General features: G+C 41.0%; 1 protein-coding gene across 1 annotated transcript in view; it reads right to left on the bottom strand.

Moving 5' to 3' along the window:
* The window catches only part of LOC144824117 (aminopeptidase N-like), a 532,705-nt gene that overhangs the window by 329,528 nt on the left and 184,884 nt on the right, over positions 1-18,293 (bottom strand). The window contains exon 7 of the mRNA XM_078683229.1: positions 1,758-1,901. Within this exon, the coding sequence (XP_078539355.1) occupies positions 1,758-1,901 (144 nt within the window). The remainder of the gene's footprint in view (positions 1-1,757; positions 1,902-18,293) is intronic.

The following is an 18,293-nucleotide window of genomic DNA, read 5'->3' on the forward strand; positions in this document are numbered from 1 at the left end:
GGAAGTAACTGAAAGAAACAAAGGTTATAAGGACATTATAGTTAGGAAATAGTAATTAAAAAAACTTCGAGAGTCACTGAAAGAACCAAAGGTTACAGGAACCTTGTAGTTAGGCTAAGATTTCACTTGTACAAAACCATAGAAATTCAGCCATTATAGTTTTCTGAGCTTACTATACCTTACACCCCCGCAATGCACTGCTTATGACCTCACATAATACATCATTTATAACTAGTTATAGTTGGGACTTAGTTTCCATAGGAAAAGTGTGTGTGTTGGTGTTTGCACGGCTGTGTGGGCTTATAAATCAGTGAGTCTGTGGGTTTGTTGGTCAGTGAATGGGTATGTGGGTGTGTGAGAGGGTACCTGAGAAGCTGTGTGGGTATATGCATTGGTGTGTGAGTCTGAGTACATTTGGGAGTGGCTATGTAGGTGTGTGAGTGTTTTGTTGCTCTGTGAGTGGCTGTATGAGTGAATGTATAGGTATGTGAGTATGCCTGTAGGTATGTGAGTGGTTAAATGAGTGATTGTGTGGGTGGGTGGGTGTGTGAGTGGCTGTGTGGAGGTGTAAGTGGGTCTGTGAGTGGTTGTGCGCATTTTTTAATTGGTTTATGGGTCTCGGAGTGGATAGTTGAGTGGTTGTGTGGGATTGCGAGTAGTTTTGGTGGACTGTGAGTAGTTATGTTAATGACTGTATGGGTGTGTGAAAGGTTATGTGGGTGAGTGAGTAGCTGTGTGCATTTATGAATGGGTGTGTGGGTCTGTGAATAGGTAAGTGGTTAAGTGAGTGTGTGAGTGGTTTTATGGGTCAATGAGTGGTTGTGTGAGTGGCTGTATGTGTGTGTGTCATTTTATAGGGCAGAGTAACCTAAACCGTCCTTTCTTCCTAAGAAGATAAATGATTAAATATCAAAAATCTCTGGGATTACTGTCAGACCCCATACCTTAGCATAAACAGATGGACGTTCTACATCTCAGCGGATGCAGTGCTCTTCTCTCAGAACTCTTTTTCCATTTGTCTGTTTTTTGCTCATGTGCTCATCTATATGATAGGACATGTGTGCACATAAACAACAGCTGCATTCTTGTATTATGTCTATATGATAGTGCCTGGGCAGAAAGAATAACAAGGGACAGACTCAATCCCAGGAAAATAATTGAAGGCAAAAACATATACAGGTTCCATGTGAAACTACAATGTGACACAAAAGCAGAACGTGTTTAAGTACTAAGGTGTGCAAAGGAAAATGAGACCTACAGCGTGCACAGTTAGGCCAACATAGGGAAAACTACAATGGGCATTGCAGGAAACAGACAGCATCTCTACTTATTCGACAGAAGGAGATGGGGTGGTCAAAGGAAGTATGATTTTATGTGACACATCTGATTTGATATGAAAGATGCAAGCAAGATAATATTAACTTATTTCTCCATGATCAGAACATAGCAGAATGTCCTTGTTTTCTATGGCTATTATAAAAGGCTGGTAGTACAAGAAGGTACTTAGGTTATAGTTTATGCATGTTTTGATAAATAAAAACATTTCAATAAAACTGACTCAGTTTATCTAAAATAAAAATCTAAAATTAAAAACAAATTGCGTCTCATCAAAAATAATCTTGCCTTCAATAAAATACCCTTGTGTGTTTTGAAATTTAGGCTATTAGAACATGACTGCTGCTGGAAAAGTAAAATTCCAAAATACAAAGTATATAGATGAAACGTTTCACAATGGGAGAGAAAAGGATGTACGTTACCTTGCTGTAGGAAATGGCATCAAAGAGTTGCCTGACCTCAGCTGGAGTATTGATTTCTGCCGCTTTGGAAGAGAGAGGATGAGAAGTTGCCAGTGCATCAAACCCCATTGCTGTATAGACATCATTGAATAATATCAGATCCTTCTGTAAAAGGCAAAGGGGTAAAAACAAACAGGTATTCTTTAGATGACAGTGCCGCTGATAATGTATGTTAAACCCAAAGTCAAGATTTAGAAGTACACAGAATCTTCTTCATTAATTGTTGTTAAACAGAGTAGTACGGCATGAAGCATTAAAAATGGCAACAAGCAAAATTGCCCTTTGTTTTCTTAAGTAAAGTACAATCTAAAGTGGCATGGACTATAAGCTGCTTGAAGCCGCTGTATCCACCTTGCCATATTCAATAACAATTTTTGCAGGTGAAACGAGGTCTATAGGAAATAATGCAACATCAGGGTGAAGCACATTTTTGATGATTTGTTGTGACCCTAATTCTCAGCAGCGTTAGCCTGATTTCTTATTGTTAAGCACCTGCAAGACCTAGCATGAAAAGACGTGTGTTGTTCAGACGTCCAGGTGAGTCCAAAGCCATAGCATGCACCTTCCCATTGGCATTTTCTGTTTTAAAGTTGTGCCTGGTAATCCATAGCACACCATGAAAACCGATTTGTAATTGAATGTGAACTTACTCTTATTGCAGCACGAGCAAAGAGAAATAAGACACACTTCAGTGATTTGCTAAAGGTGCATAATACATTTCAGGGAGCAGAAACAAGTCGAGCAACTACTTTATTGCAGATGATTAGTTTCATCACCAGAAGTGAGAGAGGGTTCATAAGTTATGTTTATGGTGAGGATGTTGACCTCCTTCAAGTAACTATATCGCACATTGATGTCTATTTTATGGCCATGTTTTCTCTTCCTTAATTAATTTGCATTTTATGTACCACATCTTGGCATTTAAGGGGGCATGTGTGAAGAAGTAGTAATTCAGGAAATGCAGGATGATGATATAAGGTTTATTTATTAATATCTTAAGAAGAAAGGATCTCATCCACAGGAGACACAGGCAGGCAGTAACTGACTCAGTACTGGCCCCAATTAGAATATCAACATAACTACATCATAACATTCTAAGGATAACATTCTATAATCAGCAAGTCACTCACACACAGGGATAGCACATGATAGCACAATGAAGGATACCACACACCTACCCCTGAAACACAAAATTGTTATTTTAAAATATAGTCACTAAGAGCTGCAGGAGCACAGGTCAAATGTGTACTTTTCCTGACAGGAATATCAGACTCAGCATGAACATCCTTATCGGTTGAATTGTTATTTGCTAAAGTCTTCCCAGCAGGAATAACACCATTGCTCAAACTCTTGTCTTTCGAAGTTGAACCTGAAAATGAAGCAACTCGATTCAAATTCCAAATCCTTCCATCATTTAGTTTAACAGCATTACGAAAGAGTTTTGTGACATAAAAAGGAGAAGAGAACTTTGCCCCTAAAGATCTAAGTGGAAGACGAATTCTCACCCGATCCCCAATACACACTTTAGTATGAGCAACTGCATGTCTGTTATCAAAGTTCTCCTTCCTAAGCTTGGACTTGATCTTCTGCTTCAACAAACCTAGGCCCCTGTTATGATTCTCTGTTTCCACCCCTAGATTCCTGATCCAAGTTTAAAATATGTAAGTGTTCGGTGTGCGACCTCGGAAAAGCACAAAAGGAATCTCTCCTGTGGTGGAATGTGATGTAACTCTATACACCATTACTCTTTCCATCAGATTATTCTTCCAATCTGACCCCTGATCTTTAGAAACCTGAATAGATTCCTTAAGTACTCGGTTTAACCTCTCCACCATTCCGTTACATTTTGGATGGTAAAGTGAACAACGCTTATGCTTAATACCTTTATTGGCCAGGAAATCCTCCATCTCTTTTGATACCAGTTGTGCACCATTATCTGTAAGGATTGTTTCGGGGAACCCTTCCCTACCAAATACATCTTGTAAAAATTTGTCTACATCCTTGGTCTCAATATTCTGGGTGATTTTTATCTCTGGCCATCGCGAGAACATATCAATCAAGACTAACACATACCGTTGCCCATTACCACAAGTAATTGGCCCCAGAATGTCTAAGGCCACATCTTGTCAACAACGTACCGGCATTTCTCTAATAATCATTGGTTGTGTTCTTGTCTTACACACCTTGTCAGATGAGTTACATTCAACGCAATCACGTATCATTCGTTCCACAAGAATATCTATATCTGGCCACCAGAAATGTAACCGTATTCTCTCCTTTGTCTTAGATATCCCTTGATGCCCTTGGTGAGCTAAGTGAAGAATTGTTTTCCTAATCAGAGAAGGTGGGATAAGTCTAGTACCCCTCCACAACAAACCATCCTTTAAAGACAGTTCATCCTTAACATTCCAGTACCTCTTGGCACTAGCACTCAAATTCTTAAGACATGGCCACCCTTTACTAATCAAATCACAAACTTCCTGTAAGTCAGTGTCAGTACTCATAGCCTCTCTCTAATCATTCTCTTGAACAATGCCTTCAACAACTTCACACACCTTAAACTCATCCACTTCCCAAGAATCCTCAGATGACAATGAAGTTGGGTCATCTTGCTCCAAAACTAATCTAGAGAGACAATCTGCAACCTTATTATTCACACCTGGTAAATATCTCACTTCAAATTCAAAATCCTGAAGAGCGATAACCCATTTACAAATACACGAAGAAATAGCATCCAAACTCTTTTTATAAAAAACATCCTTCAACGGTTTATGATCAGTGTGAACCACAAACAAATTACCCCACAGGAACTTCTTTAATTTCCTAATTGCCCAATAAATACAAAGAGCCTCTTTTTCAATCACTGAATATGACAACTCTGGGCCAACTAAAGATCTAGACAGAAACAAGATGGCAATCTCTTTCCCATCCTTCATTTGCTTGAGCACAGCTCCCAAACCTCGAGAACTAGCATCTGTGACCAAAACTGAATCATAATTCACATCAAAACTCTGTAAAGAAGGAGCTAGACTTAAATCTTGTTTGACAAGTTCATTCTCCTTTTGACACACCTGAGACCATGAAAACTTTACACCTTTTTTTAATAAAGCTCTCATATTAAGGGTTTTATTTGCAAAATGAGGCACAAACTTATTATAATACTCCGCCATACCTAGGAAAGTAACCAACTCTTCTCTAGACTTCGGTGTAGGCAGACTGTGTATAGTTTTCACCAACTTTTCTTTAGGTTTTACACCATCAGGGGTCAAACAGTGACCTAAATAGTCAATCTCAGTCAAATTAAATCTGCACTTGTTTTCCCTTAATGTTTAACTCTAAGATCATGTTCACTTTGTGATGAACCAAATGCAAGCACATCGTCTTGATAAATTTTAACACCAGTAATACCCTTTAATACATCCTCCATTACTCTCTGAAAAACAGAGGCCGTAGAGATTAAGCTAAAAGGTAAGCGGGTAAACTTATACGTGCCATAGGGTGTTATAAAGGTTGTGAGACCCATGGACGTCTCATCAATCCTCACCTGATGGTACGCAGCCCTAAGGTCAAGAGTGGAGAACATGCACGCATACCCAAGTTGAGTTAACATGGTATTAATATTGGGAAGAAGGTATCTATCCGCTACAACCTCCCTATTAAGACCCCTAAGGTCAACACAAAAACGAATCTCGTCTGAGGGTTTCCGCGCTAAACCCCATTCACTTGCCTCAGATTTCACAATGATTCCATCACTCAAGAGTTTCTCTAATTCCAACCGCATAGGTTCCTGCATGGCTAAAGGAACGCTACGCACTTTACATGCCACAGGGACTGCATCTGTCTTCAAGGTAATATTATGAATATAATCAGAAAGACAACAAAGTTTGTCACTAAAAACATTCTTAAATTGTCCCTGCCAATCAGGATAAGACACTTCATTTGAAGTCACATTTGCGACCTTTTGTACACCAACCACATCACAGCTAGTTGCACATGGAGACACATCATTTACAACAGCATTATCCACACCAGAGTGAGGTACAATGTCTCTCAGAATAATGCAGGGGTTCTCACCAGGAACTAAGGAGACATGTAAGTCAGCCTGATGAAACCAACTTAGAATGCTGTCCCCCCTGCAGGAGATGTAAATTTTCCCTGCAGTGAGTCTTCCCTTGTAGTCATTTTGACCATTGAAATAACCTACAAGTTTAATAGGTTGTCTCCCATAGGCTAGTGGCCTTATATCAGGCTTAAAAACTTTTACCTTTCCATGACGTTTTTCGTCAAAGAAAACTTTGGGTATTAAAGTGGTTTTTGCCCCAGAGTCAAATAACATCTTGATTTCACAATTATCAATACGTACCACGTCAATAGCACCTTTACACTTTTTCCCATCAGATAAGGAAATTTCCCCACAATGTAAATCATCAGAGTCAGAATCAGAGTCTTCATCAATTATAACTTCATTCACTCGCTTATTCTTTCCATTTGTTTGAGACCTGCAAGCCTTCGAGTAATGCCCCACCTTACCGCAGTTGCTACATTTAGAAGATAAAGCAGGGCATGAACTATCATTGGCCAGATGGTCAGAGGCATTACAACGAAAGCACTTCATTTTGGAACTAGTGAAGGGTCTCGAGAAATTAGAAGAAGAAGGAGTGACGTTAGACAGTTTCTTAGTAATTTTAGTTGTTGCTCTAGAGTCTGGTTTTTCAAGAGACTTTTTCTTATTAACAACTAGGACTTTTTCCTCAGATGTTTCCCTTTCCTTCTTAAAAACTTTTACACAGGCAAGAGAATGTTCAAGTCTTTTGGCTATAGTGATGACCTCATTTAAATCTGGGTCATCTTTTTGCCACAGCTCGTCCTTAATTTTCTCCAAACAACATCCTAACATATATTGATCACGTATTCTTTCCTCTAAAGTTCCATCAAATTTACAAGTGGTAGCCAATTTGCGTAAAGCCGTGACATAAGTCTCTATTGACTCATCATCTTTCTGCATACGCCTGCCAAAGTGGTACCTTTCTAAGATGGTACTCACCTTTGGTAGGTAATGCTTGTCCAATTTTTTAAGATTAATCTCAAATTCATTTAAGTTGTTCGCTTCCTTAGTAGTCAATTCAGGCAAATGTTCAAATAACTCTTGCCCCTTAGAGCCCAAACAGTGCATTAAAAGTGCAGACTTCCTTTCCGCAGAGAGAGATGTACCACACACCCTCGCATAATTTAGAAATACCTTTTTCCATTTGGACCAGCGAATGAGTGGATCACCTGGTTTCGATAGGAAAAAAGGCGCAGCTGTAACGTTCTGCATTTCTTTCTAACAGAGTACAAGAAAAGGTGAGCACAGAAATAAAACAAAGTAATTTCAGAGTAATGAAATCAACTAATTAAAAGTTGAAGACAATATCAGAATAAATAAACTGATGACATCTTAGTGAATCAAAGTATCATAAGATACTAATAAATGAAACAAAACAAATACTTCCATGGACCTGTAAATAAATAATAATTAAAAGGCATAACAATTATGTTCAGTATCAGCATATCAATAAATAAACGAATAAAAGAAATGAGTTTATCAGCATAGACACACTAATAAAGCTGAGTGTGTCAGCGTAGACACACCATTGCAAAAGCCTTTAAATCCCACAACGTGAAGATAAAACAGTACTTTGAGAAATGTTCGTGAAACTCAAAATAAAATGTAGCTACCTCCTCTCTTTCTTCTCCTATCCAAGTCCGTGAGGAGAAAAGATAAGCAGCAAGTCTCTGAGAGAGCGCTAGAGAGCAAACCGGTGATCGAGGCAAGCAAGCAGCAGCAAACAGCGGAGAGGCGGAGAGGCGGAGCAGCGGAGCAGCGAGGAGCTGCGAGGAGCTGCTGCTGTCGCGATAACGGAGGCGGCGGCAGTGTCCCACGAAAGCCGGTGCCAAGTGACCAGGCAGCGAGCGGGCAAAGCGGGACACACGAGAAATGTTGCCGTAGCGCCCCCATCGGAAAAGCGCCAAGCGCTGAGAGTCCCTGAAGCGGCGGCGGCGTAGGCGGCGGCGTGTAGAGTCCGCGAAAGCCAGGAAACCGCGGGAGACGCAGGAGACACCCAGAGGGCTAAGCAGAGAGCTTGCTGGTGCCGCGGCCGGTGGTGGGGACGAAGTTGGTGGAGCCATAAGAGACCCAGGATTCGGCCACATACTCGGGATTTGTGCAGGAGGCACCGGCTGCCCGACATTAACATCCCGCCCAGACCCAAGCCCAGTCATTGCAAGCAGCAAAAGGCATGAAAAGAGGCTGAGAGGGTGTGAGAAGCATTCAGGAGGGCGAACTGTGGTCAAGGATTCGTGAGTACCAAGCTCCATTTTACTTGGGAATTAAGACTATCAAAGATAGAGATAAAGAGAAAGGGGTGGTGTGAAGGGGAAGGAGACAGGGACAGGAACACAGTCAGAGGAGTCAAAGGAGTCAGAGGAGGGGGGGTGAACTGTGGAAGCCATTCCACAGACACAGCAGACCCCTAACCCTGCCCTGACAAATATAAAACCGTAATAACGTAATAAAAGTGGGAACCCCTCCAACTCCCTGCGGAACATTAAGCAGGCATCAAGTAGACATCAAGCAGGCACGCAGAACTCCATTCCGGGAAATACAAGAGCTGACGCGCCCTGGGGAAAAGCAGCAACAGTCACAGCTGATCTTGGCTTATCTATTCCTACTATTTTCCTAATATTTTTCATCAAGACAGCATAAAGATAGCATAACAACGGACGCACTGCCCAGCACCTACCTTCCCGCTCCTGCTCTCTCCCTGACGGCAGCTGTTCCAGACCAAAGGGGCAGACAGGCTTGGGGGGTTTGGGGATTGCAAGTTTAAGTGTGAGGGTAAATGTGAAGGTGGTTACAAGCAGCAGGGGGACCATATCACTCTACATAACGAGAGAGTCTGAGCCCAGTGAACTCAAGGAAAACTGCTGGGGTAACCATATTACGCCGTTTGCTAATCAGTAAATTAGCAATCCCAGAGCAGTCTGAAAAATTAAGAGTTGGAATGAAAATTTACACTTTGTAAAAGGAAATAGAAATAATTAAAAAAAATAAATGGATAACCAGATACAGCAATACCACGAAAAATAAAATAAGATCCTAGACACATCTAAAACAGACCACAGACCACAGGACAGAATAACAGAAGTAGGATATGCGGTCGGGAAAAATACGACAAACCCCAATACAGAAAATAAACAGAAGGTTAGAGGCAAAGGAAAGAAACAAACAAGGAAATAAAATTAGGTTAGACGAAGTGCCCAGCGAAGAACAAACAGACCCGACACTAGTCCCCATGGCAGAGCCTTTCAAGTTTGGGGAGGGAAAATTCAAGCACACATTTCATTTTTTAAAAGATCAAATGGCTGTAATTCACAGCATAAGTGAAGAAGTAAAAACCCTACAAAGCCCAATAAAACCACTAAACTTATCCTCATCAAGCAAAAAACGCAAAAAGAGAAATGAATCAGAATTAAGTTTAGGCACTCAGTTCAAAGAACAATCAACAATAAAAAACTGGTTGGTAAAAACTACAGCACAAATCCATGTACCTAACGGCCAAGCAATGTCTACACCAAACAAAAAACCTACTGAGGGCAATGATAAAAGCTTAATACTTATCGACCTTAGTCAATCAGGGCTACAAACAAAATCTCATAGAAGTATACAAATAATAGACCGGTCAAAATCTTTTTCTATTTTAGAAGAAGCACAACTTCTGAAAATGCTCGAAGACAATACACATAAGGAAGCGGAACCAGAACGATGCAGGAACGTAGAAGTGAAAGAATCCGAAAATTTGGGAATAAATGAAGATGATGAGAATCAGGAAACTACACTTTCTCCAAAAAAACTTACATCAAGTCCAATCAGACAGCTGAACACTAAAACCAAGGAGTCGGATGAAGTAAAAGAGGGGAAAGAAGAAGACTCGCCAATAACTATCTCTTCTGCAAGTAGCTTTAATTCAACCACAAGGACCCGGAAGCAACAAAACATAGCACAGTCAGCGTTCTGGGGTGACGCTCTATTAAAAAGCTTAGAACAAGCGATTAACGCTTTAAACTTCCAATCAAACAAACTTGATGTTCAGGTGGAATTGATGAACTTAATTGCAACACACATAGTGGGAATAAATTCCAAAGTGGATAAAATCTCGGTGTACCTCACAAAAGAAAAGGAGGAAGAAAAACAATGGAAAGCAAAGCTAATGGAACAAAATTGCGTCTGTGGGGAAATAATAGATAAATTAGCAACATTACCAGATATTTTGAGAGAAATACTTGCCGTAACACATTCAAAAAACATCCAAGGTGAAATTTCCAACAGCGAGGCTATAAAAATTGGAGAACAAAACAGAACATTTTCCCCCCGTTGAAAAGGAAAATACCCTAAATGGATCAGAAGAGAATGAAATTACTGAGAAAGGACAAGATGAAAATAAAGCATTGGGGTCATCTGACATAACAGAACATCAAACCAAAAGACAATGCAAACGTGCAAGGAAGGCAAGGAAAAATGCCATTAAAATCAAGCAAGAAAAACAATTCTTTGCCATCTTCGAACGGAAAAAGAAAGAGATCCCAAATGAACCGGTCAAAGAAAAGGTTATTAAAGAAGCAGGTAACCAAGAGACAAAAAAAGAAGAGGTTGAGGAACACTCAAAATGCTCATGGCAGAATGAGAAAACATCAATCTCGCAAGGAAAACCAAAGGACGAGGAAAAAGCTGATATAATCACACAGAATAAAACAACATATAAAGAAGACGAGATAGCAAAAACAATTCTTGGCCTGGACATAGAACAACAAAAAGTACAAGAAACTGCATTAATACAAAAATCCAAGCATGAACTATCGGCACAAAACTGTTTAAAATGGCCAATAGGAGAAAACGAGTCATATGGTCGGAATATAATGGAAAAAGTAGAAAGCCAAAAAATACAAGTTGACCAAGTCAGGGAGACAAATACCCGCCTAACCATAATGGTAGGAAAAAAAGGAAGAACATGTAATGCTTCATATGGAACTCTACCAAATAATAAGGCTGGGCGAAATATAAGTAATGGACCATCAGAGCGAGAACTAATGGAACTCCAAAAAGTGGTGACAGTACTGGGACCCAGTCGACAAGAAACAACAACCACGGAACGACAATATCAACACGCACCATATATTCAACTGGACCAAAGAGAGGGAAAAAGAGAAGTCTACCAGAAACAGGATCCTCAAACGGCATCCCCAGAAATAGGCTGTAAACTACTATTTAGGCCGGAATTCCAAACAAGAGGAAAATCGGACACGTTGAATCGGGGGAACATACTGAGATTGTTTGGAGAGATACCCAAATTAAGGGGAATAACAACAAGTGACCTCATATCAGTAGAATTCGTCCAACTATATAAAGAGAAAGAAGAGGAAATAAGCAGCACTACGTGGGCATCAAAAGATATAGTAGAGCTGATTCTTTCGACAAGATCTTACTTTGCAGAATGGGGAATAACATTAGAACTCCCAACGCCTATCAAGTATCCATTCCCTTTACTAAACAACATGACTTCCCAACCTAAGAACACAATCGAAAAAACACATTCAATCCTAAAGGGGGCAAGAAACAAAACAATTACGCAACACCAGTCGAACTGCATAAAATAACACAAGTTAACAATGGGTCAAAAGATAACGAAGATTGGTCTTGGATAGCACTAGCCCTAAACTCGCATCGATCCTGATGGCAGTAACTCGGCCCAAAACAAGCAAAAGCAAAACATCAAGGTAGGCCAGAAACCAGAGAGGAAAATAAAATTTTGCTCGTGGAACGTTCATGGTTTTAAAGAAATGATTCAAGATCAAGAGACAATGGCTTTTCTGAGCAAATTTGATATTGTACTTCTTCAGGAAACATGGAATGAAATCCCGAGACAAATGATGGGATATGAAGAACATCACGTAATGGCGGAGAAAATTGCTAAATATGGACATCCGAGGGGAGGATTATCCACTTTTATCACAAACGACTTAACCTGGAAAACAGAAGCACTCGATTCAGGGGTGAATTGGATACAAGTCATCAAACTAGAAAACAAAGCATGTAAAGACAGCTTGGGATGGAGGTTATTGATCATAAACATATACATCCATCCTGAAAAAACAACAAAAGTCAAAAAATTACTAACGCTATTAAATTTGATAAAAACCCTACAAAAAACATACCAATTCCACGGGATGCTTATTTCAGGCGACTTTAATAGTAATCTAACAAGTGTTATGCAAGAGAAAAACAATATCCAAAAAATATGGAACGAGCTGGCATCATTAGGATTAACGATCCTAAATGGAAATATGAAGGGAGATTGACCCGCAAGATTCACCTTCTCGAGTGGAAAGAAAAACTCCATACTAGATTTCACACTGATCAGTAAAGATTTTATAAAGACGGTCGATCATTTCGAAATATTAACCCGACCGGAAAGTGATCATTTCCCACAAGAGACGATACTGAGTATAAACTCAGAAGAAAAATTGAAGATAGTGTCATTAGTTAGTATTCCAGAAGTATATAACTTGAAGAAACTCAGATGGAGGGGTCATATAAAAAAAGAAATAATGGAAACGGTGTTTGAGCAAGTAAAAATCATGGAGGCCACTGGAAACCAATCGCTCGAAGAAAAATGGGAGAACTTACATAAGCTTGTGCTACGAAAATTTCCAGTAAAAACATCAATAAAACATGGACAAGACTTTAACAATGAGCCCTGGTACACTACTAAATTAAGAGATAAAAAAAGGGAAATCACAAAAAAGCTAAGAATAAAAGCTGTAGACAAAAGGCTGGGAAAAGAAGTAGATAATAACGAAATATCGAAAATGAGAAAAGAATACAAAGAGGAATGTAGAACAGCGAAAAGATCACACACGGAGAAAATTTGGGAAGATCTGCTACGGTCGAGCAAACTATCTAATAGCAGTGAATTCTGGAGTATAATAAATAAACTAGCAAAAGGAACGGGCGGACAGCACAACATAGGAATTAGTGAAACCACATGGCTACATTATATTGAAAGCCTATATAACACATTCAGGCACCAACCACACAAAGAACTAAATAATGATTCTATAAAAGGAATGGTACCGATTGAAGCTGACACTGGACACGCAAAAGATGACCGGTATGAAAATTCTTCCAATAGAGATCCAGAAGACCTAACTTCGCTTACAATAGTAAAACAAACAACCATCATGATAAAAAAACTGAAAGCGGAAGGAGCATCAGGCCCCAATGGGCTCCCAAACGCTCTATTCAAATATGATCCAGATTTTTGGGCAAAGTATCTCACACCATTATTTAACCAAATATTCAAGGAAAAAAAGATACCGCAGTCCTGGCAGGGTAACATCTTCCACCCAATATATAAAAACGGATGTAGAATGGAACCGGGAAATTACAGATTGATAGCCCTAATTGATGTTGAGGCAAAGCTTTTTTCATCTTGTATATTGATTCACCTTCGACAATGGATAAATAAAAACAAAATTGTGCCAAAATTCCAAACGGGCTTTATGGAAGGCACAGGTTGTACAACTAATCTGTCAGCGCTGGCGCTGCTTATTGAAGGAGCAGGAAAAAAGAAGACCGGACTACTAGCTTGTTATATAGATTTGAAATCCGCGTTTGACCGCGTGCCAAGAGACCGCTTGTGGAATAAACTTGGAACATGGGGCCTCCCGCAGAAATTAATTGATATTATAATAGCTTTATATAGCGGAACGTGGGCAAAAGTAAAGCTAGGGGATGGGAGACGAATATCCGCAGAATTAAAAACAAGAAATGGCCTCAAACAGGGCTGTGTGCTCTCGCCAAGCCTCTTCAACATATACCTGGCAGATTCAGAAAGCCACCTGCACAACGTAAACGGACACCCACCAAAATTAGCCAATGAATGCATCCAGTTCTTACAATATGCGGACGACATTGTGGTCTTAAGTCAAACACCGATAGGCCTCCAAAGAGTGATAACTAAATTAACTGAGTATTTTGACTTAGAAGGTCTGGAACTAAACATCAAAAAAATGAAAGTGGTGAGATTGGCAGGCACAGGCAGACGACCATTCAAATGGTACACTAAGGACAAACATATCGAAGAAACAACATCATATAAATACTTAGGAGTCACACTAAGTAAAAACATGTCCATATTACACCAAAAAGAAACATCAAGGCGAGAGCCCAATCACTGACTTTCGCGTACAGAACACTCCAAAAGAAACTTAAATGTCCATCCTACGAACATCTTCTGAAGGTGATGGCAGCCCAAGTATTACCATCTCTGTCCTATGGGCTAGAAATATGGCACGGGAAAGAAATCGACATTCTGAATACACTCCAGACAAAAATATACAAATCGGTGTTCTATCTTTACAAAGGATCAGCTCCAGCACAAATAAGATTGGAATTTGGCCTGCAAAATCAAACCTACCAAAGGAAAGCAGTCTTAGCGAAATGGTGTTGGAAGCTCAGATCAGCAGAACCAGGTTCACTAAATAATCTATGCTGGCTGGAAATCAAGAAACAGTATGAACAATGTGAACCAAACTCTTGGGGTGAGGATTTGCGAACAACCTTGGAAACCCTTAAAATAGAGGAAATATGGAACAGCCAGTTGGAAGAAGCTTCATTCAAAAAGATCTGCAAATTAAACGCAAAAGCTCTCTCCCTGGTGGAAGATAAAAAGACCTTGGCCAAACGTCGACATGCCTGGACTGTATTAAATTCATATAAACAATTAAAACCGCAACCTTACCTTGCGGCACATTTCCGTCTATCTTTAAAAATTAAATTTTTAGCTTTTAGACTGGGCGACCACTCTTCTAAAGATCTGATCCCATATTGGAAAAACACACAACAAAAAACAAGATGTAGATTATGCGGATATCACACAGAAACCTTAAGTCACTTATTATGTACGTGCGAGTCAATGAAAGAGGAGTTTGCTGAAATCAGTTCTAAATGCTTTTCAGATCCATACCTGCAGGCAGGCAATCACCAGCTGGATGGGTGCAGGCTCGAACATTTTAATATGCCGCGGCGTGAAATTTATGAAAAAAGTAGAGACTTTGCTTTCAAAGGCCGAACTAACTTAAGAATGTGGACTGTAAAATAATGTGTTACTTTTAAAGGACCGAAAAAATAGAAAAATATTTTAAGAAAATGATTTTTTTTTTTATTTGTAAACTGTATATGTATACTTTATGGTTGTGACAAACCAAATAAAGTTAATTTTGACTGACTGACTGACTGACTGACTGATAAGCAGCAAGACATGCGTCGTTGAGAAGCCTCACTCTGAGGCAGCGTAGTCAAGCAAAGTCAAGCGTTGCCAAGGAAGAAGCTCCGTCTAAGTGTGACGTAGCTGTAGTGCAGCGCAGAGGAGTTTGGAACGCAGCGTTCGCGTAGAGCATCAGAAGCATGCGTACATTGTTTGGTAACGCAATGACGACATGAGTTGGAGTGCCTGGAGCGTGACTGAACACGAGAGCAGAGAACACGCGAGTGAAGGTAGTTATTTTTTTTTTTTTAAATGCTTCCTTATAAGTTTGTTACGCTCTCAGTCACAAAATTGTTATTTTAAAGTCATTCAAACCCAAATCGACTTTGCCGCCAGTCCTCAGAAATGTAACAGATAACCTCTCCAAACCAAATAAAATCTTCCACTAGTCTTCGATGTTTAACACTTCCACGGGGTGAATGTCCTTTAAAAGCCAATGTACTTTAAAAGCCAAGCAAATCTGCCGCGTTTTAATAAAATTACGTAACGAGTAACAAGCGGACAGACCCTTTCAAGCCTCCCAGGAGAAGTACGCTCTAACAATATTGTTCAAAAACATGAAATATATTCTGAAGAGCGCAAGAAAAGAAAAATACGAAGAAAGGGCAAGAAAAATTATTAAAAGAATGTAGAATCTTCTTTTCCTCTATTTCCACTGCCCAATAATAAGTTTAAAGTTGCGCAAAGTACCTTAAGGTGAGGCTTGGTGTTGAGATCCTTTTGAGAGATTTTCTTTCAAAGTAGACCTTTTCCTCTTCAATATAAATATTGAAAGTTGAAAGACAAGGCTTCATCCTTCCCCCCCGGCCGGGTCCCGTGTCGTCTCTGCTCCTCTCCTGCAGAAACAGGAAGCAGGCAGCCAGTCTCCCACCTCTAAGCCAATCACAACACTGCAAGCTGCGTTGTGATTGGTCGGGCCGCCGTCCAGCCAGGGGCTAATGGCCTGGCCATTTTATCCATGTAGGCTGCATTGCAGTCTGCATGGAGAAGGGCGGAAAGCGCATGACTGGTTTGTTCGGACCCAGAGGGCCGGCCAAACCAGTCATCCACACTCAGGAGTGGGGACACCACTCCTCCCCTGCCCAACCTTGCTCACAGAGCTGGCCCCCATACGCCCGCCAACAACCAAACCCTTCTGCTTTCTCACTGTGTAAGAAGCAGAAACATAAAATGGTAGTTATTACCGTTTTATGGATCTGATTCTCGCACTGTAAGAAAGCAGTGAGGGGATTCTCCTCCGCCCTAGTGGAGAAGCCGCCCCTGCCCATCTGCACAGGAAGTGACATCACTGGATTTCCAAATCATCCAGCTGCACAGGTAGTGACATCACTGGATTTCCCATCACCCATCTGCGCAGGAAGTAGCATCACTGGCTTTCTCAGGCCCTGCACCATGTGCTCCTACCACCTCCTGGGACCTACTTTGGGGCAAAGGTGCACAAAAGTAAGCATGTCTTCCCATGGACCTCATCCAGTGCGTGGAACCCTGGAGTTCCCCCTACTCATCGCTATCATGCTCTGTGCTCTTAACTCCGACCACCATTTGCTGCACTGCTGCAAAGCCTCACAACACCAAAACTGAGTAAGCAAGGGTCTCCTGTAAGTTTTCATGCACTCTCCTACACTCACCACTCCCACACCAACAGCACCCAGCACCCCACTTGTTCACACTCACCCAAACCAGCCGCCCGCTTATGCAGACCAACCACCACCCAAACAACATGCCACACTCGCATGCATGCTCTTAAATAAACCACTCACTCACCAAACACACCACAGAGAAATGGTACCTAAGACACAAACACTTTCTGGACCTGCCCTTCCTTATGGAAACATGGCTAAACCCACCCTTGGCACTGGACATCACAACCGCCATACCTGCCAGCTATAAGGTCCCCAGGCAAGTCCATCAGCGCAAGCCATGAGGTGGAGTCACCATCATATTCAAGGATACCATCAGCAGCACCACCAAAACAGACACCACCATCAGCTACATGGAATATCTCATGTTCAAGATATCTATCAGAGACAATTTCTTTCTTGATGGAACCCTCATATACAGACCACCAAGACCCTACATCGATTCCACCAGCAGCATTGTGGACTTTATAGCACCCCTCTTTATCAACACAAGTTTCTTCATCCAACACAAGAAGACCTTCATTTTTATCTAAAAGATCACACTGACCCAAACTCTAGAGCCCTTCTAGAAAACCTCAGAAACCTTGGCCTCACCCAGCACATTGCCAAACTCACCCACAATGCTGGACACATATTGAACACTGCTGTCTCCTCAATCAGCTACATCACAGTCGTCAAGCTAGCAACTGTGAACCGGAAAGACCACTCCCTCATAAATGTAAGCATACCCATCGCACACCGCCATAGACCTACCAACACTGGAATTGTCCTGGAAAAGCATCATATTAGAGAAGTAGGCCTCTGGTCTCCTTGCACACCTGCCCAAGCACACCAGCTACTTGCTGAAAGCCATCATGAATGTCAATAGCTGGATCACTGCATGCAACAACACCCTGGAACCTCTCAAGTGCAATACAATGGCAAGAGCCTGACCACAGGCTAGCTGGTACACACAGGAACTAAGGCTGAGGAAATGCCATTGGAGCACAAATGGAAAACAAGTCATGATACCCTAAATAAAGAGATCTTCAAATTGGCCTATGTCCCTACCATCAACAGATATGGAACGCAAAGCACACTGCTCTTACAGCAAGTGAATTTTCGCCATTCAATTTCACTGGACCTCCTGCCACCTCCACCATCATTGGCCAACGAAAAGACATTTGCAAAATGCTCTGGAAATTTTTCTATAACAAAATCACCTTCATACATGGTAAATTTGACCCCCGTCATTGCAACAAATGAACTTCCCATCACCGTCGGAAAACTATGAACACCTCCCATTCGCAGGACTCAACTGACCTGTTCCCCCATCACTAGGCTTCGTCGGTACATTCCGTTCCACGCAGAATTGCCAAAAGTTCAGCGATCTGTGGCTTTACAGAATTTTTTGCTTGCTCGCGCTTTAAAAATGCGCGTTTGTAAGATAATTCCCCCCGAGCATGCAAACAGCATTCGTGAACAGGAAAAAAGCATCGCGAACGGGCTATACA

This window comes from Lissotriton helveticus, chromosome 3_1, assembly GCF_964261635.1.
Source record: "Lissotriton helveticus chromosome 3_1, aLisHel1.1, whole genome shotgun sequence".
NCBI classification, from domain to species: domain Eukaryota; kingdom Metazoa; phylum Chordata; class Amphibia; order Caudata; family Salamandridae; genus Lissotriton; species Lissotriton helveticus.